The 19,773-nt window shown below is 45.8% G+C and overlaps 1 protein-coding gene across 5 annotated transcripts in view; it reads right to left on the bottom strand.

Moving 5' to 3' along the window:
- Positions 1-19,773, bottom strand: part of TCF20 (transcription factor 20) — a 100,144-nt gene that overhangs the window by 42,674 nt on the left and 37,697 nt on the right. For 4 of the 5 annotated variants that reach the window (XM_036250893.1, XM_036250891.1, XM_036250892.1 and 1 more), the window contains exon 2: positions 2,449-8,163. In XM_036250893.1, the coding sequence (XP_036106786.1) occupies positions 2,449-8,127 (5,679 nt within the window). In that variant the 5' untranslated portion in view covers positions 8,128-8,163. The remainder of the gene's footprint in view (positions 1-2,448; positions 8,164-19,773) is intronic. The other variant, XM_036250894.1, reaches the window with a different exon arrangement.

The following is a 19,773-nucleotide window of genomic DNA, read 5'->3' as shown; positions in this document are numbered from 1 at the left end:
AGATTCCTAATTAGGAATTTTAAATGCAGTCCCACTGTTCACCAATTCTACCTTTGCTAGGTAGAATTTAGCCTTCTGATTACTGGTTACCAATTATTACTATAGAATGTTCAAAAGTTTACACATAAAAATTACTGAGAGGTGTTAATAATAATCTATGTTGAAATAAAGGCAACACTGGTAGTTGGACAGTGACACCAAAAAGTAACAAACAAAACAAACTAACCCACTAAATATTTGAACTTTCTAGAGGAAACAGGTCATGAACTGGGACAAAATGATGATTAATGGATTACTGAGTGCTTAGAATGGACTATTTTGAAGAATTTTGTACTTTAGGGTCTTAAATGTTGTATCCCTATAGGACTTTTGCATCTAAAATGTCACTGAGTCTAAGAAGTAAATCTATTTCAAACTTGGGGTTTGGGAGTGACAATGATGATGGAGACGGAAGGAAACAGGAAAGACCGTGTGGGAAAGCCAAGTCCCATGTGTGACAGTTACAATGTTCTAATTTAAAACACATACATACATATAAATTTCACTTTGATTACATTTTAACTATAGTTTATGAATACCTCCTTTTTTATCAGACACTATTATAAATTCTGGGGATAACGCAATGATCAAATATGGTGATTTTGGGGAACTGTATGGGGAGTGGAAGAGAATAGTAAAAAGTGTCCAATACTATGATTCTGGCTGGGAAAAGCCTTATTAACAATGACTGAAAATCATTTGTATAATTGTCAACTATTAATTTTAAATATAAATTAATACAAAAAACTCTCATATGAATAAATATCACAGACCAAACCATCTATTTACACAGCTGTTTCCTTCCCACAAAGATAAAGAGATAACTTATAAGACAAATTCATGAGGACATGAAGAATGGGAGAGGAAACAAAACACACAAGAGATGTCCAAATTCTGCAAGCTAGAAATAGAACAGACAAAGAGTAAGTGATTCAGCAGACAGAAAAGGAACAGAGAGGAAAAAGTGGAGTGAAGGAGCCATTAGAAAGCCAGCCCCTTGTGGCACAGAACCTGGGAAGTCAGTCTCAGAAAGTAGGCAGTGCAAAATGGGTCTGGAAACCAGAGCATTAACTCTGAGTTTGTGAGTTTGTAAGAGGAGTTAGGTCCCTAACTCAGCCCATTTCAACCGGTTAAATCTCCTCCGAGGGATATTCAGAGAAGAGAAAGCTCTTTAAGATATCAGAAATTAAGATAAAGGTTAAAGTTGAAAAAAGCATGTAATTAGAACAAAAAAGCAGGGAGAACTCAGAAGAGGAGAGAAAAGATAAAGCCAGAGGATCAACCCAGGAGGTACAATACCCCTAATTAACAGGAATTCCAGAAAGAGAGAAAACAGAGGGAAAGAAAGTATCCAAGAAATAACATATGACAAGCTTTCCGAACTGAAAGGCATGAGTTAACAGTGGCAGAATCTTCCGGAGCAGCCAGCACAATGACTTCTAAAAAAGACCAACCTCAAGGCCTATCATTCTGCGATGTCAGACCCTGAGGGAACACGAGAAGATTCTCAAACCTTCCTGGGGAGAAGACAGAACACACATATGACCACTGTAAATCAGAACTCTAGTACTCTCAACTGCAACCCTAGAAGCTACAGGATAAACCAGGAGTCAAGATGCCAAGATAGTGAGAAAAAACTTTCAAATCTAGACTTCTATGCCTAATCAATCTTCAATTAAACATGACTGAATAAAGACATTTTCAGTAGACAAAATCTCAATGTATGTACCTCCCATACACCCTTTCTCAGGAAACTGCTAACACGACATTAAGTGAGAGTCAAGACTAAGAAATGCAAAAACACGGGATTCAGGAAAGAACATTCGTTAGGGGGAAGAAGTACTGTTAATGGTGACAAATGCTCCAGTATAACAGTTATGAAACAGATCGAAAGATTACACATTCCAACTACAAAGTCTGAATTAGAGAGATGTGGTAAAAAACAACAACAAAAAAAAACAAAACCAAATAATAACATGAATTAATAATTTTAGAGAAATGAGTTTTAGAAAAAAGAAACTATAACCACAATAAGTATTAGTCAGATGTTGAAAAATAGGAAAATGGGATCAATAAATACATAAATATCAGTAAAAGCTTATTGTTTAGAAACAGGAGACTGGAAGAGGAATGAATCAGAAATCTGGTCTGAGGAGGGGTGGAAGGACTAGCTGTATCGCACTAGAATGACTTTGTAACCTATAGACACCTATTAATGATAAACTTAAAAGTTAACCACATTTTCCAATTTACTTCAATTTCTGCTCATCATTTGGGCCTAGGGACTTTAATCTGGAGGAATTACCACATGATATTAAGAATACAACAGCAAGGATGAAACAGGTAAAGGTGGAAGAAACAACCAAACAGAAGAAATAGAGCAAGCTGGTAAGGATGTCTCATACTCACCATCTCTCTGGCTATTTCCAGCGCTTCCTGCAGGCCATAGAGCCTGCCACAGACCAGGTAGATTCCATTGGCCCAGAGAATACAACCCTCATGGACCCAAAATTCATTGCTGTCAAGAGGTAGTTCAGGGATTTGTAACTCCAGCTCAGGGACACCTTCTGAAGTGGTGGGCACAGAGGGTTTTGAGTCCAAAACAGTCTTTTCGCTGCTGCCCTCCGTGGTTGCTTTTTTACAGGGGAGTCCCCGGGCCAGGGACCGAGGGCCTCCACCACAGTCTTCTGAGCGGTGTCGCCGCTTAAACCTGGGGTGAGCGGCCAGGCTCCTCTGCTCCTTCTGCTGCTGCTGCTCCTCCTCCTCCTCAGTGTCCGTCTTGGAGCCGTTGGAAGCGCTTTTGTGCCGTACCTTAACTTTGCTCTGCATTTCCGTGGCCCGCTTAGGAGGTGGGTTTTTCGGGAGAGTGGCTGCATAATCTTGGGGATAAAAGGGTCCAAAGAGGTCACCCATGTTCCGGTAACTGGCCCACTTGCCGCACAGACAGCAAACCAGGTGCCCCATAACAGAAGACTCCGTTACCACAGGTCCCTGCAGCATAAAGGACGAGGCTGGGAGCGCCTTGCTCTCAGTGCTGCTGGGTGGTGGGGTCAGAGACCTCTGCCCCTTCCGACCCCTCACCAATTTGGTCTGCTCTTCTTCTTCAGCATTGATGATTGTACAAACGGCTCCAAGTTCACACTTATTCACTACATGAATATAAGGGAAAAAAGACTTGTTCTTGGCATCACTTTTATCCAGTGGCTGGGTGGCATACTTGAGTTTGATCTCAGGTTCTTGGGGTTCTACAATGGGAACTGCTTGTTTGGTTTTACGCTTCCTTGGCTGCGCCCCAGGCTTCCTCCTCTCTCTCCTTTGCCTCTGCTTTTTTGGCTTTGGTTCTCCATCTGCAGAACCTTCTGGTATCTGGGGAGGTTGGGGGGGTGGAGGTGGTGGCTGCTGCTGTTTCTTTTGCTTATTCACACTACCAATGGGTCTCCCCTTCTTCTTTCCGGAAGGGAAATATCCCTTTGGGGGGAAACCCTCTTGTTTGGGGGAAATCGTCACTGTATCGGTCTCTTTCTCTTCAGCCTTCGGGTTTGCCTCAGGAGCCAGTCCGCCCGCTGCAGGTACATTCTTTGAGTCAGGAAAGATTAAAGGTGCTGCCCCGCCCAGGGAACCATCTGGTCTCCCTTGGTTACTCCCAGGTTTCTGTGAGGTTGCGGATGTCATGGCACCAGGGGGTTCCTTTCCAGCAGTGACAGTGTCTGGGTGTGTCTCAGCCTTCACTTTGTCATCCCCACTGCCACGCCACTCCTCTGAAGACCTTGCAAGAGGCTTTTCTACGTTCAGCTCCTGGTTTGTTGGACAGGCTAGGTCAGACACCACCTCACCTTTTCTCTTCTCCAGCTCAGCTTCCTGAGCAGCAACACTCCCACCTTCGGGAGGACCACTCTTCAAAGACAGTATGTCATCCAGAGTGACAGTGTCTCCCCCAGCCTCCGCACTGTTCGAGGATGCACTCCTCCTAATATTTGGGGATGTGATCTTCTGAACGATAGCTTCCAACTTCAGTCCCCGTCCTTTGCGTGGGGGCAGTATTTTGGTCTTAGCAGGACTTGTGAGGGTAACAGCAGGGCAGTTTCTACTGTCTGAACTTGGAAGGTCCTTGGCAGATTCCCTCTTAGGGATGGACTTGAAGTCCTGACTGTGAGAAAGATGGGCATAGGAATTGAACGCTTTATCAGCACCTTCTTTTGATGGGTGAAGGAGGCGTCCTTTATCTTCAGTGTTACTGTTCTTCGCGTCTTGTGACTGTCTCTTACTGGGAATGGGAGAAATAAAAGAACGGACGCGCCTCCTCATGATCAGGGGGTTTTGAGAAGAATGATCCTCTTGACCTGGAAGTCTCAGCATGACATTGCCAGGTTTGGATGGCTGTGCAGACTCAGTCAGTCCATGGCCGTCGGTCTCGTGGGGCGGTCCATATCTTTTTTGACTGGACATTCCTGGAGGGCAGCCACTTTTGGCTGGAGAAGTCTGCCGAGAAAGATCCCAACAAGATTCTTGTTGTAACTTCTGGGAGCCGTGCTTCAATTCGATGCCTTTGTTAGTCAGACTGTCACCAGACATGAGGCAACGCCCACCTTCCTGACCACTGGGGTCATGGTAGGTCCCCATCGGTGGGCCATACATCATCCCATCTTTGTCATTTTTCAGAGGGCTCCGCACTCTGTCCAGGAACTGCTGCTGCCTTGGGCTCTTCCGGGCCCCCTCCTGCCTATGCTGGGCTGCGGCGATCACGCCCTGAGCAGAGCTACTGCTCCAGTCTTTATATTCCTCTTGTTGCTGTTGGTACATCTGTCTCTTGTAATGGAGCTGAGAATTCAAACCTGCATTGGGGTCCCCATAAGCATGAGCCCGCGTATTTGTGTGATATGCAGAGGCCAGGCTTTCTGAGTTGGGAGAAAAGGGAGCATGTAATGAACTCCTGTTGGCCCTCTCTGAAAAGGTCATGTGTGGGTTCATGTGATGAGGGTCTCCGCCTGGGCCCCTGCTCCTCCCAGGAGACATCTTCAATTTTTCTGAAAAGTCATGATACTGAGAAGGGGACCGACCCCTCATGCCCTCCCGACCACCCACTCTGCCAGGGACCCGCCGCATGGGCGTGGGTCTGCTGTCTTGTGGGCCATAGTCTGAGATGGAGTCATGGGCAGCGGCTCCAGGGCTGGCATTGCCTCGGTAAGACTCATGCTTGATGCTGGCAGGATGGCAGTGATCTCCAGATTTCTTGTTGTTGAAACTAGCTTGGGATTTGGATTGTTCAAAGTCTTCCTCTTTTATCTGCCCACTCTGGGATTTCAGCTTTGTTTCCATGGACACCAAACCACCTGGAAGAATGACCGACTGACTTAAACTTGGGTTGAGACGTTCATTCCTCCCAAGTCTGGTATCGGCACCCATGTGTCCCAGCGAGTGAGCCCCTGGGTCCCTGACAATCTGTCTTAGTGGAGAAATGTCACAGATCACTGATCTTCTTTCAGAGAGGGAACCCCCGGGCTCATGGGCTGATGACTGAGGCTCTATTTCAAACTTTCTGGGAATTGGATAGTCAGCCAAATTGATCTGTTTCATTTCTGGAGCTGTGCTGCCTGATTTTCTCTCCCAGGGGCCCCAGTGGGGGTTTTCTAATAGAGACCCAATGCTTTTGTTCAAAAGGCCCCTGCTAGCTAATTCATTGGTTTGACTAATTAAGACATTAGGCCTTGTGGTTCCTTCTAGGCCACCAGCCATGCCCTGATGCTCCTGAGTACTCCTAGAGTATCTCCTATCAGGGTGGTGGTGGTAACCCTGAAGCACCTCCTGCAAGAGGCTGGGGAACTTCTCATTTCTACCCTTTCGCTCCCCATGGCCAGTGAAATCCCCTTTATCTTGTCCTGTAGGATACTGAGGAAAGCCACCGACACTTCTTGGCATGGCCGACCCAAAGCTGTCTTTATAACTATAGCGCAGGCTTCCGGGAGACTTGCTAGGCTCAGTTCTGCCTATGAAACCAGGGCCGACTGCAGGGTGGCCGCTCTGGCCATTGCCCTCTCCATTGTGGCTGGAGTTATCTCCACTCTTGTTTCCTTTGCCCCCTCCTCCCGGAGGCTCTGGCTGTGGAAGTGATGCATGACTGGTTTCCTTGGCCCCGCCAGTGCTGGGTGGCCTTTGTGTGGCTGTGGGATCATCCTCTTGGGAGCCTTTATCTTGTCCACCAGGCTTTTCTGCCCGAGTCGTCATGGCTTCCCGGGAGACAATCACTCCAACGGTCTTCTCATTGACTTTTGGGTTACCCTCGGATGACGATGGCGTGTCCTTAGCACCTGGTGAGGCTGCCTCTTCTCTGGCTGCAGGACTGGCACTGAGTCTGGGGGCTTCGTTCTGAGCGCCTTGTGCTGGGGAGGAGCTGGCTTTCTCTGAGGCTCCACCCTTGTAGGTAGTATCGGAGCTGGTGCTCTGGCCACTCAGCTGCCTCACTCTCTCACCTTGATCCTCAGAACTGCTGGAGCAGCCTCCATCCAGCGACTCTGCCATAGGGGACTTCAGCTGTTCTTCAGGCTGGGAGGAGCCTTCCGAGTTTGTGCAGCTGTCTGCTTTCTTAGAAGAGGAGGAGGGCCTCTTAGAGGTCTTCTTCTGAGGCGTCAGGGCATCAGAAAGTAGCATGTGCTGAACAGTATTAGGAAGATTGGCCACTTGAGTACTCAGGGCACTCAAACTACTCAACCCAGGGTCCGTCAGTCGCTTTTCTGGCACTCCTTCTAGTCCAAACCCTTTGAAGCCGGCAGCATGAGAATTAGGACTGGGCATCATCGATGGGGTTGGGCTGAGCTGAGGCATTAACTGTAAGATTCTGTTTCTGGAACCCATGGGCACACTGCCTTGCCCACACTGGAGAGTCTCCCCACTCTGCATAAGAGGAGATGGGGTAGAGCTACAGCTTGGAGACTGAACCACAGAGGCGGCTGGGGAAGGGTTAGAAATGGGGCTGAAGTTCTGGTGAAACTGCATGGGGGACCGCACAGGAACCTCGGGCTGGTTGTACTGCCCCACCTGGCTCTGCAGGGGCAGCTTGGTGGCAGCGTTGGTATACTGCATCACATGCTGTGGGGCGTGCTGCTGCTGTGGCTGCTGCTGCGGCTGCTGCTGAGGCTGCTGCTGCTGCTGCTGCTGCCCCTGCTGGGTCCCTTGTGGAATCTTTGCTTGTTCAAAATTTTTCATAGATTGAGGCTGATAGCTGTAATTTGATTGCGTTCCATAAGCCTGTGCGTTAGAACCCACATTATGCCCTTCATACTGGGATCCAGCATTCACACTGTAACTGCCATCATAGCTCTGCCCAGACTGGCTGAAACGCTGTGGTGATGGGAAGGAGGAGGAGGAGGAGGAGGCAGCAGAAGACTGGTAGTGCTGGCCGAACTGACCCACTCGTAACTGGTAACCAGTGGCAGAGGATGGCAGAGTTGAGGGTCTCTGCATCGGCTGCAGATGGGATGAGCCTGACGCTGGCTGGCCAGTGGCTTGTGGCAGAGGCTGATGGGATTGGTAAAGCTGTTGTCTCAGCTGCTGGACTTGCTGCTGCTGCTGCTGGCTAGATGCCTGCTGCTGGTACTGAGCACTCCCTGGAGAGAAAGGCCCCGTGTAGTCCTGCTGATAATGAGACACACCACCAAGGCCAGAATGCTGTGCTTGAAACTGGCCCACATGACCCTCACTCCCATACTGATTGCCAAAGCTGCTCCCCTGGGGGGGTCCATAGCTCTGCACAGGCCCAGAAGGCCTTCGCTGAGGAGGCTGGGGGGTACCTGTCGCCACGGGGTCTTTGTTGCCTGCCATGTAGTAGAAGTCTCCAGCCTCTTTTCTGAAACCCTGGTAGCCTTGATGGCCAGAGGTCTCACTAGCCATCGCCGCTGTCGCCGCTGCTGTCCCTCGCCGCCCGCCACCACTGCTGCTGCCAGTGCCACCACTACTGCCACCTGCACCCCCAAAATTCTGGAACATCTGGGCCTGGCGAGGGCTGAACTCTTCTAGCCGGGATGAGCTGTGTACCTCCTGTGGGTAGCTCTGCTGGTTTCCGTGGTAACTGCTTTGCTCCCGAAAGGACTGCATACTGTTCAGCAGCACAGCGGCGGGCCAACAGCCCTCCTGAAAATGGAAGAGAAAAAAGAGAGTGAGACATGCGCCCTCCCAGTGTAAATAAAATCAAGTCTGATGATGGAGGGGATACATAATTCAGCTGTCCAGATGAAACTGACTTGTTTGAATTTCATCTCCTTTTATTTCTTATCCTATCCATTTCTGAAGATGAAAATATGTAGAGAAATGGCCTAAAGAATGAGGCAGGAGTCTATGGTAGTTATGAAAAAAACCAGTCTGGGTAAAAACAAGTTCAACGCAGTAAAAACCTCATTATTAGATAAATGAGCCCCACCCCTCCAATCCAATTGGGTAAAAATATAGGACTATATTATTACTCTCAATAAAGAAACAGCAATTTTTAAGTATTTTCCAGTTATGGTGGGGGAGGGATGAGAAAAACACTTGCATTTATTTGCTTTCGCATTATGAGACTGAACTAAGCATCTTAAATAATAAGAACGCAGTCACTTCACAGGCTGCCCCTCCCTGAATGTGAGAAACAGACTGGCCTGAGGACGGAAGTCAGTCCCTGTAGCCGAACGCATGATACTGCAGGTTTACTTTGATTACCACCCAACCACTTGTGATGACTGGGGACACTCAAGTCTTACCATCACAGGGATTCCTTACTGCAGTCAGCCACACAAACTTAAGAGTTAACCTCTTCTTGACACATAACCGTATCCCCTCTCAACCAGCCATCAATGCCCAGGTACAAAGGGATGCATAAGCCAAATAGCAGTGACTCTTCTCGAATATTCTTTTTGGAGGTTTGCAAGAAGTTCTAGCACCTCTGACCCTCATGTAGTTTTTTATTTGGCAATCTAGTCACAGAGTTATTAATGGTGATTACTATGAAAGAGGGAATTGAAACACTTTGGAGGACAGCAAAAGATAGGGAAAAATAAGAATTTATCAAGCCTAGACCTAGACTTTTCTTAAAATCATCTTTTTGGGTCAACACTTTGCAACACCTCCGCTGATGTAATGAGCACGTAATAGAATGCTCTTCTCAAAGAATTTATCAAGAGCTGATTTTTTTTTTTTTTTTTATCCTCACCCGAGGACATTTTTCCATTTTTTGTTCAGGTAGAGTGGGAGGGAGAGAGAGGAACAGAGAGAGAGAAACATCGATGTGAAAGGAACACATCGAGTGGCTGCCACCCGCACAACCAACCAGGGCCGGGGACAAACTGCAACCGAGGTACGTGCCCCTAGCGGGAACTGAACCCGGGTCTCTCAGGACCGCAGGCCAATGCTCTAACCGCTGAGCCAAACCGGCCAGGGCAAGAGCTGATTTTCTTTAGTCTTTTGCCTGGGACCGTTTCCTTCTCTCAGAGTCAGGGATGAATAAGACAAGGCTAAACTGCTCCAAATGACTTTAAAATCAATTATTTAAAAAGGAAATTATGGCCCTGGCCAGTTTGGCTCAGCGGTTAGAGCGTCCGCCTGAGGTCCGGAGAGACCCGGGTTCGGTTCCCGCTAAGGGCATGTACCTTGGTTGCAGTTTGTCCTCGGCCCTGGTTGGTTGTGCGGGTGGCAGCCACTCGATGTGTCCCTTTCACATCGATGTTTCCCTCTCTCTCTCTTCCTCTCTCTCCTTCCCACTCTGTCTGTACAAAGGATGGAAAAATGTCCTCGGGTGAGGAAAACAAAACAAAACAAAACAAAACAAAACAAAACAAAACAAAGGAAATTATGAAACACATATGAACTAGGATAAGTGAGGACAAAGTTTTCTGCAATGGCTTGTGAAGCTAGTTTCTTAGTGCCCTCTCAGGGGAGCTGAAAGTGGAAGTCAATGGCAGGAAAGCTAGCAATACTTTTAAAAGGTAAAGCGGAATCCTTATGTCCAGGCCCTGCAGCGGCTCCCCATCTCATTCCAAGTGAAGCTGGCCAGGAAGGCCCGCTCCCACCCATATTATCTCTCTACCTCCTCACCTACCCCACTCTGTTCTCCTCTGCTGACTCCTAGCTCCTGGGATGGGCCACTGGTATTTCTACACAGGGACTTTGTTCACGCCTGCGCTACTCTTCCCCTACAGCCACACGGCTTGTCCCTCTTCCTTTCTTCCAATCTCTGGGCAAATGCCACTGATTAGTCAGGCCTTCCCTGACCATTTTATTAAAACCAGCTAACTATACACCCTCACCAGGGCTTTCTCAATCTCCTCCCCCCACCTCACTTCCTCAGTACTTTTTGCCAGCAGACATGGATATGCTACTTGTCTACTGTCTGTCTCTCCTACACTAGAATATATCAATTTCCTAAAGGGCAGAGACGCTGAGCCTTGCTGCAATCCCCATGTCACTGAAACAGTAAGGAGCACACAGCAGGCCTTCTGCAAACCAATAGATGGTACAAGAATTAGGCCTTAGAGAACTAGGCTAGAACTTACATAAATAGAACATGATCAATCTAAAAGCAGAGCTGAAGACCCTGCCTGTAAAATTCTCCAGGTCCAGTTCCAAGGGGGAAAAACCCAACTTGAATCCGCATGAGAGCCATAAGGAGATTTCAGAAAATAAAACATGGATCAGTGCTGAAAATGGTCAGTAACTCCAAACCCTAGAAGCCTGACCAACTTCTTCCTGAAATATCTTAAATGTAAAACAGGTAGACAAGGGGCTACAACTTCAGTATTGTTTGATTATACAGTCATCCCTTGCCACTTCACGCTTCGACTTTTGCAGCTTTATTGCGTTTTTTTAAAAATATATTAAAAAGTTGATCGAGACAGTGAAAATGATACAGCACGCGCTCAGTTGTCTAAGTCAATTATAAACCCGTGTTAAAATTAAAATTACAGTACGTATGGACTGTGGGCCTATGTATTTGAGCATCCCCACAAATCCTTCAAAGCCAGGTGCAACCGCTCGACCACTCCTTGTGTGTGGGCAATGACTTTTTTTCCAAAAAAATCAGGTGTGGTGAAACCAAGCCAATCAGAGCGTGCTGTTCACTAATTGGCTATCCTATCCTGGCCACAGATTGGCTCAGCCTCACGCAAGTTCATTTCTCTCATACACGCTTTGCTAAGCACCGGACGCAACCTTGTTCTTCTTTGATGTACTGTACATCTCTTCATCTTCATTGCTTCATCATCGATCAAGTTGCACTATTTTCATAGGTTAGTGGTTGTGTGTAAGAACTATGTGTGTGCAATTAAATGTACAATAACAATATATTTGTAACGTCTGTCTTATTTTCTCTAATATACTGGGTAATATGAGTGTAATGGTGACTAAAGGGTGTTATTTCATGTCTAGAGGGCTCTAATAATGTTAAAAAACGTACTTAGAAGGTCTTAAACAGGTTTTCTGTGCTCTAACTGAAAATATTCAATTTATAAATAAAGAATCCTACTTCGCAGAAATTCATTTATTGCAGTAGAGTCTGGAACTGATTAACCACGATAAACGAGGGCCGACTGTAATCACACAACCCAAAGTCATCTTTAAACATCCAAATAATCTCAGAATATAGAGGAAACTGCTGGGCAACAGACACTAGCTACTGGAGTGCTCACTGCAATGCTTGACCTCACACACTAACCATTAACGTACACAACATGAATACCCTCACTTTACAGATGAGGAGACCAAAGCACAGGGTTCAAAGGCTCCTGAGCAGCAGTCTGCACCCTCGGGCCACATTCCTCACACTACACAGACCCAGAGGGTCTATGATAGTCAGGATCAGCTGGCACTTGTCCTGTCAGAGGTTGGCTTGAAAGTGGGTGGCCACCATCAATACCTTTTAAATAAGTCCTTTTCCCTGCCCCCTTCACAAGGACCTCTCTGCCCCCCACCCTCATTACTTCTAGGACTGTCCAGGATTCTATCCACACAAGTACTTTCATTGTGTTATGTTTCTGCTCTAGCTCTTAGTACCAGTGGCCTTCTCTGCATGATAAAAGGCAGCTCATGGGTTAAATCCAGCAAAAAGACCAAGTCTGGCAGTTTAATGAAAAGCTTCCTAGAAAGAGAATCACTCCATAAATAAATACATGTTGTTTAAGTAATCCTTCTGTAAATAAAATCAGGCTTCTGAAAAATCCCAGTGTATAGACAATGTTGCCACTTGCTCCAGATTTTTCCTAAACAGGAGCCCTGAGTTAAGGACAACTTATTGTAACATCAGCATGTCCTGCCTCAGGTTGCCCCTGGTTCCCAAGAAAGCCCAAGCTTCAGAGAGGAAACCATTAAGGTACAATTCTTTCAAAGGTCTGTTCTTGCCTTTCTACCTTCTGTTGTTATAGTTCTGGTTTATGGACCAGATAGGGATAAAAAACAAAAACAAAAAAACACGGCCAAAACACCTCCAGCGGGATACCAGTCAAGCTAAATATTCTTAGTACAGCCCTGGCCGGTTTGGCTCAGCAGTTAGAGCGTTGGCCTGCGGTCTGGAGAGACTTGGGTTCAGTTCCCGCTAAGGGCATGCACCTCGGTTGCAGTTTGTCCCCGGCCCTGGTTGGGTCGTGTGGGTGGCAACCACTCGATGTGTCCCTTTCACGTCGATGTTTCTCTCTTTCTCTTTCTCTCCCTCCCACTCTATCTGAACAAAATATCGAAAAATGTCCTCGGGTGAGGATTTAAAAAAATAATAAAATAAATATTCTTAGTATACATGAAGTATTTGAGCACCAGAAAGTGGGTGTAAGTCCATCGTTTTTAGGAGTCCCAAGTAAAGCAAACAGAAAACCAAGTATACCAGCAACTGAAAAAGTAAACCCAGAGTAACTAATTTTAACACTGGCATATAAAATAAGCGACTCATAGAGATCATTCCAGTACTAGTCCGTCTTTAAAAAAGCAAAGCATCAGTGTAATCAGTTTTAAAGCATCATAATTAATGACAAATGTCTGAATTTGCTTGTTTGAATGAAGACAAATACAGTTAAGAAAATATGACACTCCAAAGTAAGTGGGTCACCCTTTAGAATCTGTATACATACTCTGCAAAAGAGGTTTACCAATGCCACCACCTTGCCCCGCCCTCGCCCCTAACTCTCTTGCCCTGACTTTCCCTTTCCTGGTTTCCTCACATAGTCCTAGCACTCTGAATGGTTCAGAAAGTCTCTGAAGGTATGCTAGGAAGGGAGGTCCTGAATTGAGTGCCTTTATGTTCAATGGCCCCGAGCCCACATGCTGACCTCAGGACAACTACTGCAGCCACCACTCTCCTTCCTATCATGGGGCCTTGTCATGTACAGGAACAACATCCGCTTCCTTTGTCCTTTCCTTCACAGATTGGACATCATCCCACACCTCAATCCATCTCTTCTCCAAAGTTCTCCAAACTGTCCTCAAGGCAGTTTCCTCAAGAGAGCTTTTCAAGGACCTGCTTCCTCTGTCACTTCAGGTTTAACCACTGTGCTTCTGCTCATTCTCCTCTGCCTTGAAAGAACGCTTCGATCCTGAAGACATTAACAACATGTATGCAGCCCTGGCCAGATAGCCCAGATGGGTAGGGCGTTGTCCCGTTACGCCAAGGTTGTGGGTTAGATTTCCGGTCAGGGCACATACAAGAATCAACCAAAGAATGCATCAGTAAGTGAACAAACAAATCAATGTTTCTCTCTCTCTATGAAAACAACAGTAGCAACAACACATATTCTTCTAGTTATGGTCCCTATCTGGTGGATTATTCTCTTTGCCCTCCAGTCTCAGTCCTCCTCACTCACCTCTTTCTTACTCTATGCCCTGGGAGGGGGCACCACAGAGGCTGTCAAGAGGCTCTGCTGCCCGTCTGGCTTCTGGCCCAGTTTGGCTGGGAAGAGGAAGGAGAGTGAGGAGGAGGAATTTACTCTCACGGCTCCTACCCCGCAGACACTGAAGCTGGCTGATGGCTACCCTCCAGTGGGGCAACCTAAATAGCTAGCCACCTTTTCCAGACTCCAGGAATGGCTTCCCCCTCTTGCCTTTCCGGCCAAAGGGTAGTAACAACTCCTGCTATTGCTAGCCCAGGAGACTCCACTGTCTCCATCAATGTCCTCAAATCCTGATGATCACCTTTTATTATTATTATTATTTTTTAATCCTCACCCAAGGACATTTTTCCATTTTTTTGTTCAGATAGAGTGGGAGGGAGGGAGAGAAACATCGACATGAAAGGGACACATTGAGTGGTTGCCACCCACACGACCCAACCAGGGCTAGGGACAAAAAACTGCAACCGAAGTGCATGCCCTTAGCGGGAACCGAACCGGGTCCTCTCTGGACCGAAGGCTGATGCTCTAACCGCTGAGCCAAACTGGCCAGGGTGATAATCACCTTTTATAAATAGTCCCAGTTCTGCACTAGTCACCTCAGCAGCATCGTGATCACCCTCTTCTAAATTCTCCTCTGCAGATCAGAAGCTGGAGCTACCTTTCCAGAACCTCTTTCCAACATGGTTCTGGGTTAGAGTTGGCAAAGACAAGCACAAGAAAGATTTGGAAGGCAGAAGACAGGGGAGGTTGTTATGCCCAGAGGTAGCTGCAGCAGACGGGGATGCACAGTGGCTTCCCCAGGAGCGCGCTTTCCCAGGAACGCGTGAGAACCACTCCCTGTGGTGCTTCAGCCTCAGATACTCAGGAGCAGCTTCCCTGACCCTCCAATGGATGGGTAAGCCCTTAATTCCTCTATAAAAACTCTTCATATCTGGTATGGAAAGTGTCCCTCTTCCTGAACAAACCCAGAGTGATATAATTAAACACTCCTCAAATCCCCATTTGAGTGTGCCATCTGTCTCCTACCAGGACCCTGGCTAATACAGTTCTTCCCTCATTCCTAGTATTTCAGAGTAGAATATTATCACTTGGGGAGTGAGAGACTACTATTTCATGCAATATGGCATACCAGAGGGACTGGAAATCCTCAACAAAACACCTAGAAATGTCAGACCACACGTACAGCCAAACTGCAAGAAAGTAAGAAATGTCCAGGGTTCAAAATTGGAGAGGACAGCAAAAACAAGAGCAGCAGACAGGCACTGGGCTCTGACTGCTGGGGGTGGGGGATGGGGGGTGAGGTCCTACAAGACTTATTAGCCATATGGCAAAGTTTTAGTGACCATGCAGGGGCGGAAGACAAGGCCAAGGCAGTAATAAGGAGACAGAATAGTCACTTCTGCATGTAAAGACTCCAAGCAGTGTGTCACCTGTGGCTGAAATAATTTCTATAAATATGACAAAATGTATTTATTCTTGGACAATCACCAACTCAATTTCAATGACCAAAAAAAAGTGCTTCTCTCCTCGACTGATCCAACTTACTTTACCACACTCAAGAAAAAACACAATCCTCTCAGATACCTTAAGTAGGAAGATTTAGAATAACCCCAAACTCCTTTAATTCTGCATTTAAGATTTCACCCAATCTGGCTACTCCTCCATTTCCGGTATCTGCCCTTCACCTCCTCCAGCTCTGTCACTGACGTTTTCATCTTTCTGGGAGTAGAATAACCTCCAGAAGCTCTCTCCCAGCACCAATCATGTGGAACAGGTTTCCTTCACCTGCCGTTTTGACAGCACTGCCCTCCTCACATGCTTTGAAGTCCGCTGGCACCTTCCCAATCCAATATCTGCTCCTCTCCACCCTCTAAACAAACTTGCTCGGTCCCCTCTGTTCCATTACCCCACTCACTTTGAGGCCTTCAATGAAGCATCCCTAAGTCCACAAAATCCTTCCTGCCATGTCAGATCACATGGCTCTTGGAATCTCAGCTCCTGAAATGTGATCTTCTCTACCAAATCTTCCTTCAAGCAGAGACTTTGCTGGGGTTTCTCCCCTTAGTAAAAATAAACTTAGCAAAGTGAATTTGTGTTTCATTACTATCTTGCTACTGCAGTAATAACTACCATTTATTCTGTGTGCCAGGCACTATGTGGATTTACATATATTTCAACTTCTGGATGAGAAAAAAAAACAAATTATACAATTTCCCAAAAGTTACTCTTGTAGGATCAACTGGAGCTGATAATCTAGAACTCAAACTCTTTTGGTTCTAAAGCCCATGCTCTTTTCTTTCACTGCACCACAAATGGAGCAAGGAGCACCCAAATCCAGGTTTTTAAAAATCCTGACAAACACCCATGTCAGCTCTATAATAACTATAGCTTTCTATTTACTGCATGTCTAACACAAGCCACTGTAGCAAGCTCTTTACATAAACAAATGTACTTAATCTTCCACCCTCTAAAGAAGTAATAGTGCTCTTTTTTGTAGACTAAGGCTAAGAGAAATTAGCAAGCAAATCATTCATAGTCAACAGTGGATAGGATATGGAATGCCCATCCCAGAACCAGGTCTGGTACTTCTGGCCTTTCTTGAACTAGCAGCAAGATACTCACAAATTGGGAATCATTTTATTTTTATTATTTTTATTTATTGATTTTAGAGAGAGAAGGGAAAGGGAGAGATAGAAACATCAATCAGCCACCTCCTGCATGCCCCCTACTGAGGGCAGGTCGACACTCAACCACTGAGCCACATGGCCTGGCCGGGGAAGCATCTTAGAAAGCATCCTGCTATTTGCTAGAAGTGAGCTGACTGCTGGTATCGGGATTTATCCATGTCCTTTTCTTCAGGTGTGTGCAAACACAGGACCTTCTGAAGTATATCAGGCACAAACATTTGCTCAATGAATTGACTTGGTATTTCAATTCTATGTCCTGTTTACAGATGAGCAGAGCCTAGACTTTTCTGTGACTGGAAGGTGTCTTGGTATAATCAGGCCGAAAATAAGGAGATGTGTTGATGGTGTCACCTTGGGAGCCCAGAAAGCAGTTTAAGAAACCAACTCAGTCAGAATCTGTAAGTCAGTCATCTAAAGGAAAAGAAACTCACCAAAACCCTACAGGTCTAAAAGTTTGGTGTCTGAGGGTCAAAACTTGCATTATATTAGTCATGCAAGCTATAAAAAACACCCATCTTCACCCATAACCATATACATGCAGGCAAAAAAATTAAAAAGAAATGGGGGCACAAACTTATAGCTACTTGTCCCCCCAAATTAAGAGATAATATCCCAGGGTTAGGGTGAAGCTGGTATAAACAATAACAAAAGCAGCATAAATTATTACAACTCTTTGAAAAAGCAATTTGATAATACAGTAACGCATTGTTTAAGATGGAGATGTGTTCCGAGAAACACATCCTTAGGCAATTTTGTTGTGGTGCAAACATCAGAGTGCACTTACACACATCTAGGTGGCATAGCCTATGGCTCCTAGGCTACAAACCTGTTTGGCATGTGACTGTATGGAATACTGTAGGCAACTGTAACACAGTGGTATGTATTTGTGTACCTAACATAGAAATGGTACAATAAATATATACTATAAAAGATTAAAAATGGTGCACCTGTATTGGGCACTTACCATGAATGGAGCTTGCAGGACTGAAAGGTGCTCTGGGTGAGTGAGTGAATGTGAAGGCTAGGACATCACGGTCCACTACTGTGGACTCTATACACACTGTTCCACAAGCCCTCCCCTTGCTTCATTCCAACACGGTCAGAAACAGAACATCGAAGCTATCGATGCTGTTCCAGGAACAGAGATGTGGGCTGGACTGATTAGAAGGATCTGGGAGAAACTTTCTGGGCGAAGTGTAGATCACCAGAACAGTGACTGTCATGAAGGAGTGAAAGGTGGCCTGAGGACTAGTAGTAATCAGAAATCAAGACGGAGAGATAAAAGGATTGTTATGGCAATGTGGTTTTGGCTACTGTGTGTCGGAGCAATGGCAAATTAAGGAACTTTGTGCTATTCATTAAAAAAAAAAGAGAGAGTGAGTAGACCCAGAGACATGGAAGTAGGGATCAGACTGACAAACCTCAGAGGAAGAGGGGGAGGGCAGGAAGAAATAAACCAAAGAACTAATATGCATATATGCATAACCAATGGACACTGACAACAATATTGCGCAGGTGTGTGGGGGGAGCAGGGAGGAGGGTGATCAATGGGGGAAAAAGAAAAAACATCTGTAACTAAAATAAATTCATTTAAAAACGAAAGAGGGTGTCAACATGGACAAGGTGTAGAACTAAGGACTGAATGGTTTGACTTTGTAAATTTGTTTTGGTTCCACTGACCCCATGTGGCACAAAGGGGTCTCTCTAGCACTGAATTGTAAGAAATAAAACTTATCTATGCTTTACATCATTACAACCTGAACATAATTCCAAAGTACACGGGTAGGCTAGTGCCACACTACTATAGAAACTAACGGGGGAGTGGCACTTACTACTTCTTAAGGTCTTAACTCCTGTGGACCTGTGTAGAGGATTTGGGGTCCTCAGCAAATAATTTACAGTAATATACTCTGAAGACCGTCATGCTAGGTCTGGGAGGCTGTCTGAATATGTAAGGGGGGGGGCTTTTCTGCACTGAGACAAGCCTGTGGCTGACGGACTGGGATATAATCTGTGCACTCACAACTAAGGTGCAGAGAGTAGAGGGAATCTATTGCCAAGCCCCACAGATACTGCTTCCTTCAGGGAAAGGCAAAACTCCCCACCAGAGCTCAGAAATTCAGCTCTATTATATCTTACAGGGCCACCATCGTATATGTGGTCCACTGTTGACCAAAACTTCGTTAATCAGCATATGACTCTAAAAATCTTAGTATCTTTTGATCTAGTAATTCTATTTACTAGATTTTTATCCTAGGCAAATCTCAAAACAACCAAACAGAAATCAAAGTACCAAAATATTCACTCCAGTGATATGTATAAGAAAAGGCAGTCAAGAACCTAATTCTTTATATTTGAAAATGAGTAAGCAAATTATGATACGTCCACTCAACAAAATAGTACACGCTCATTAGTAATTATAAAGGTTCTAGCATCATGAGAAATGCTTATTATGTACAGTCAGATAAAGAAAAGTAGCATACAAACTCATATCTATGTTACGATTACAACCATGTAGAAATTAGGCATTTGTTTGGTTCAAGTCAGAGAGAATAATATGGAAAATATAAACTTTTTGACTGTTCAGAGTGGAAGGATTGTGGATGCATTTTCTTCCTTTTCATTTCTACTTACATTCATTTTTAAAAATATACCCCCTCTATCTCTAAAATATCCTTGCTCCACCTGCTTACCGACGCAAAAGCACTTCCCTCCCTAGGGGGAGGAAGGAAGGCCTGGGAGACCCCACAGCCCAGAGGCAGGTGGGGGAGAGAGGCACTTGCCAGGAACACTCTGCTCCTGGAGACCTGGCGCCAACACCACACACATGTGCCCAATAGAGTGTGCACACAGAAATCACTGCCTCTGAGCTAGTTTTCAGAATCAGCCTAAAAACAGCTGAAATCCACCCCACATTGGGCAGGCCTATTTTTAGACCTAATTTCAAACAGCCAGGAGGCTGAAGCACCCTATCAAACACATGCGTCTGTACTTGTAACGGTACAAGGGAAATGCCTCAAGTCTGCTCCAAGCCAGGCCACAGGAGCCTGGGTCCACTCCCCACTCAAGAGCTACCTGTCAAATAGTCACAGGGGCATCCCAAGATCAATTTAGATGACCAATCTGTGGTAAGATGGCCAACAGTTCTTAGAAAAGGGGCAGGAGAAGTGGAGGGGGGGAGTGGGGCTATCTCTGGGGCCAGTTGGGGCTCCCTG

Source organism: Molossus molossus, unplaced genomic scaffold, assembly GCF_014108415.1.
Source record: "Molossus molossus isolate mMolMol1 unplaced genomic scaffold, mMolMol1.p scaffold_m16_p_10, whole genome shotgun sequence".
Taxonomy (NCBI): Eukaryota; Metazoa; Chordata; class Mammalia; order Chiroptera; family Molossidae; genus Molossus; species Molossus molossus.
Note: the sequence above shows the minus strand (reverse complement) of the source record. Positions and strands in the feature narration are given on the sequence as shown.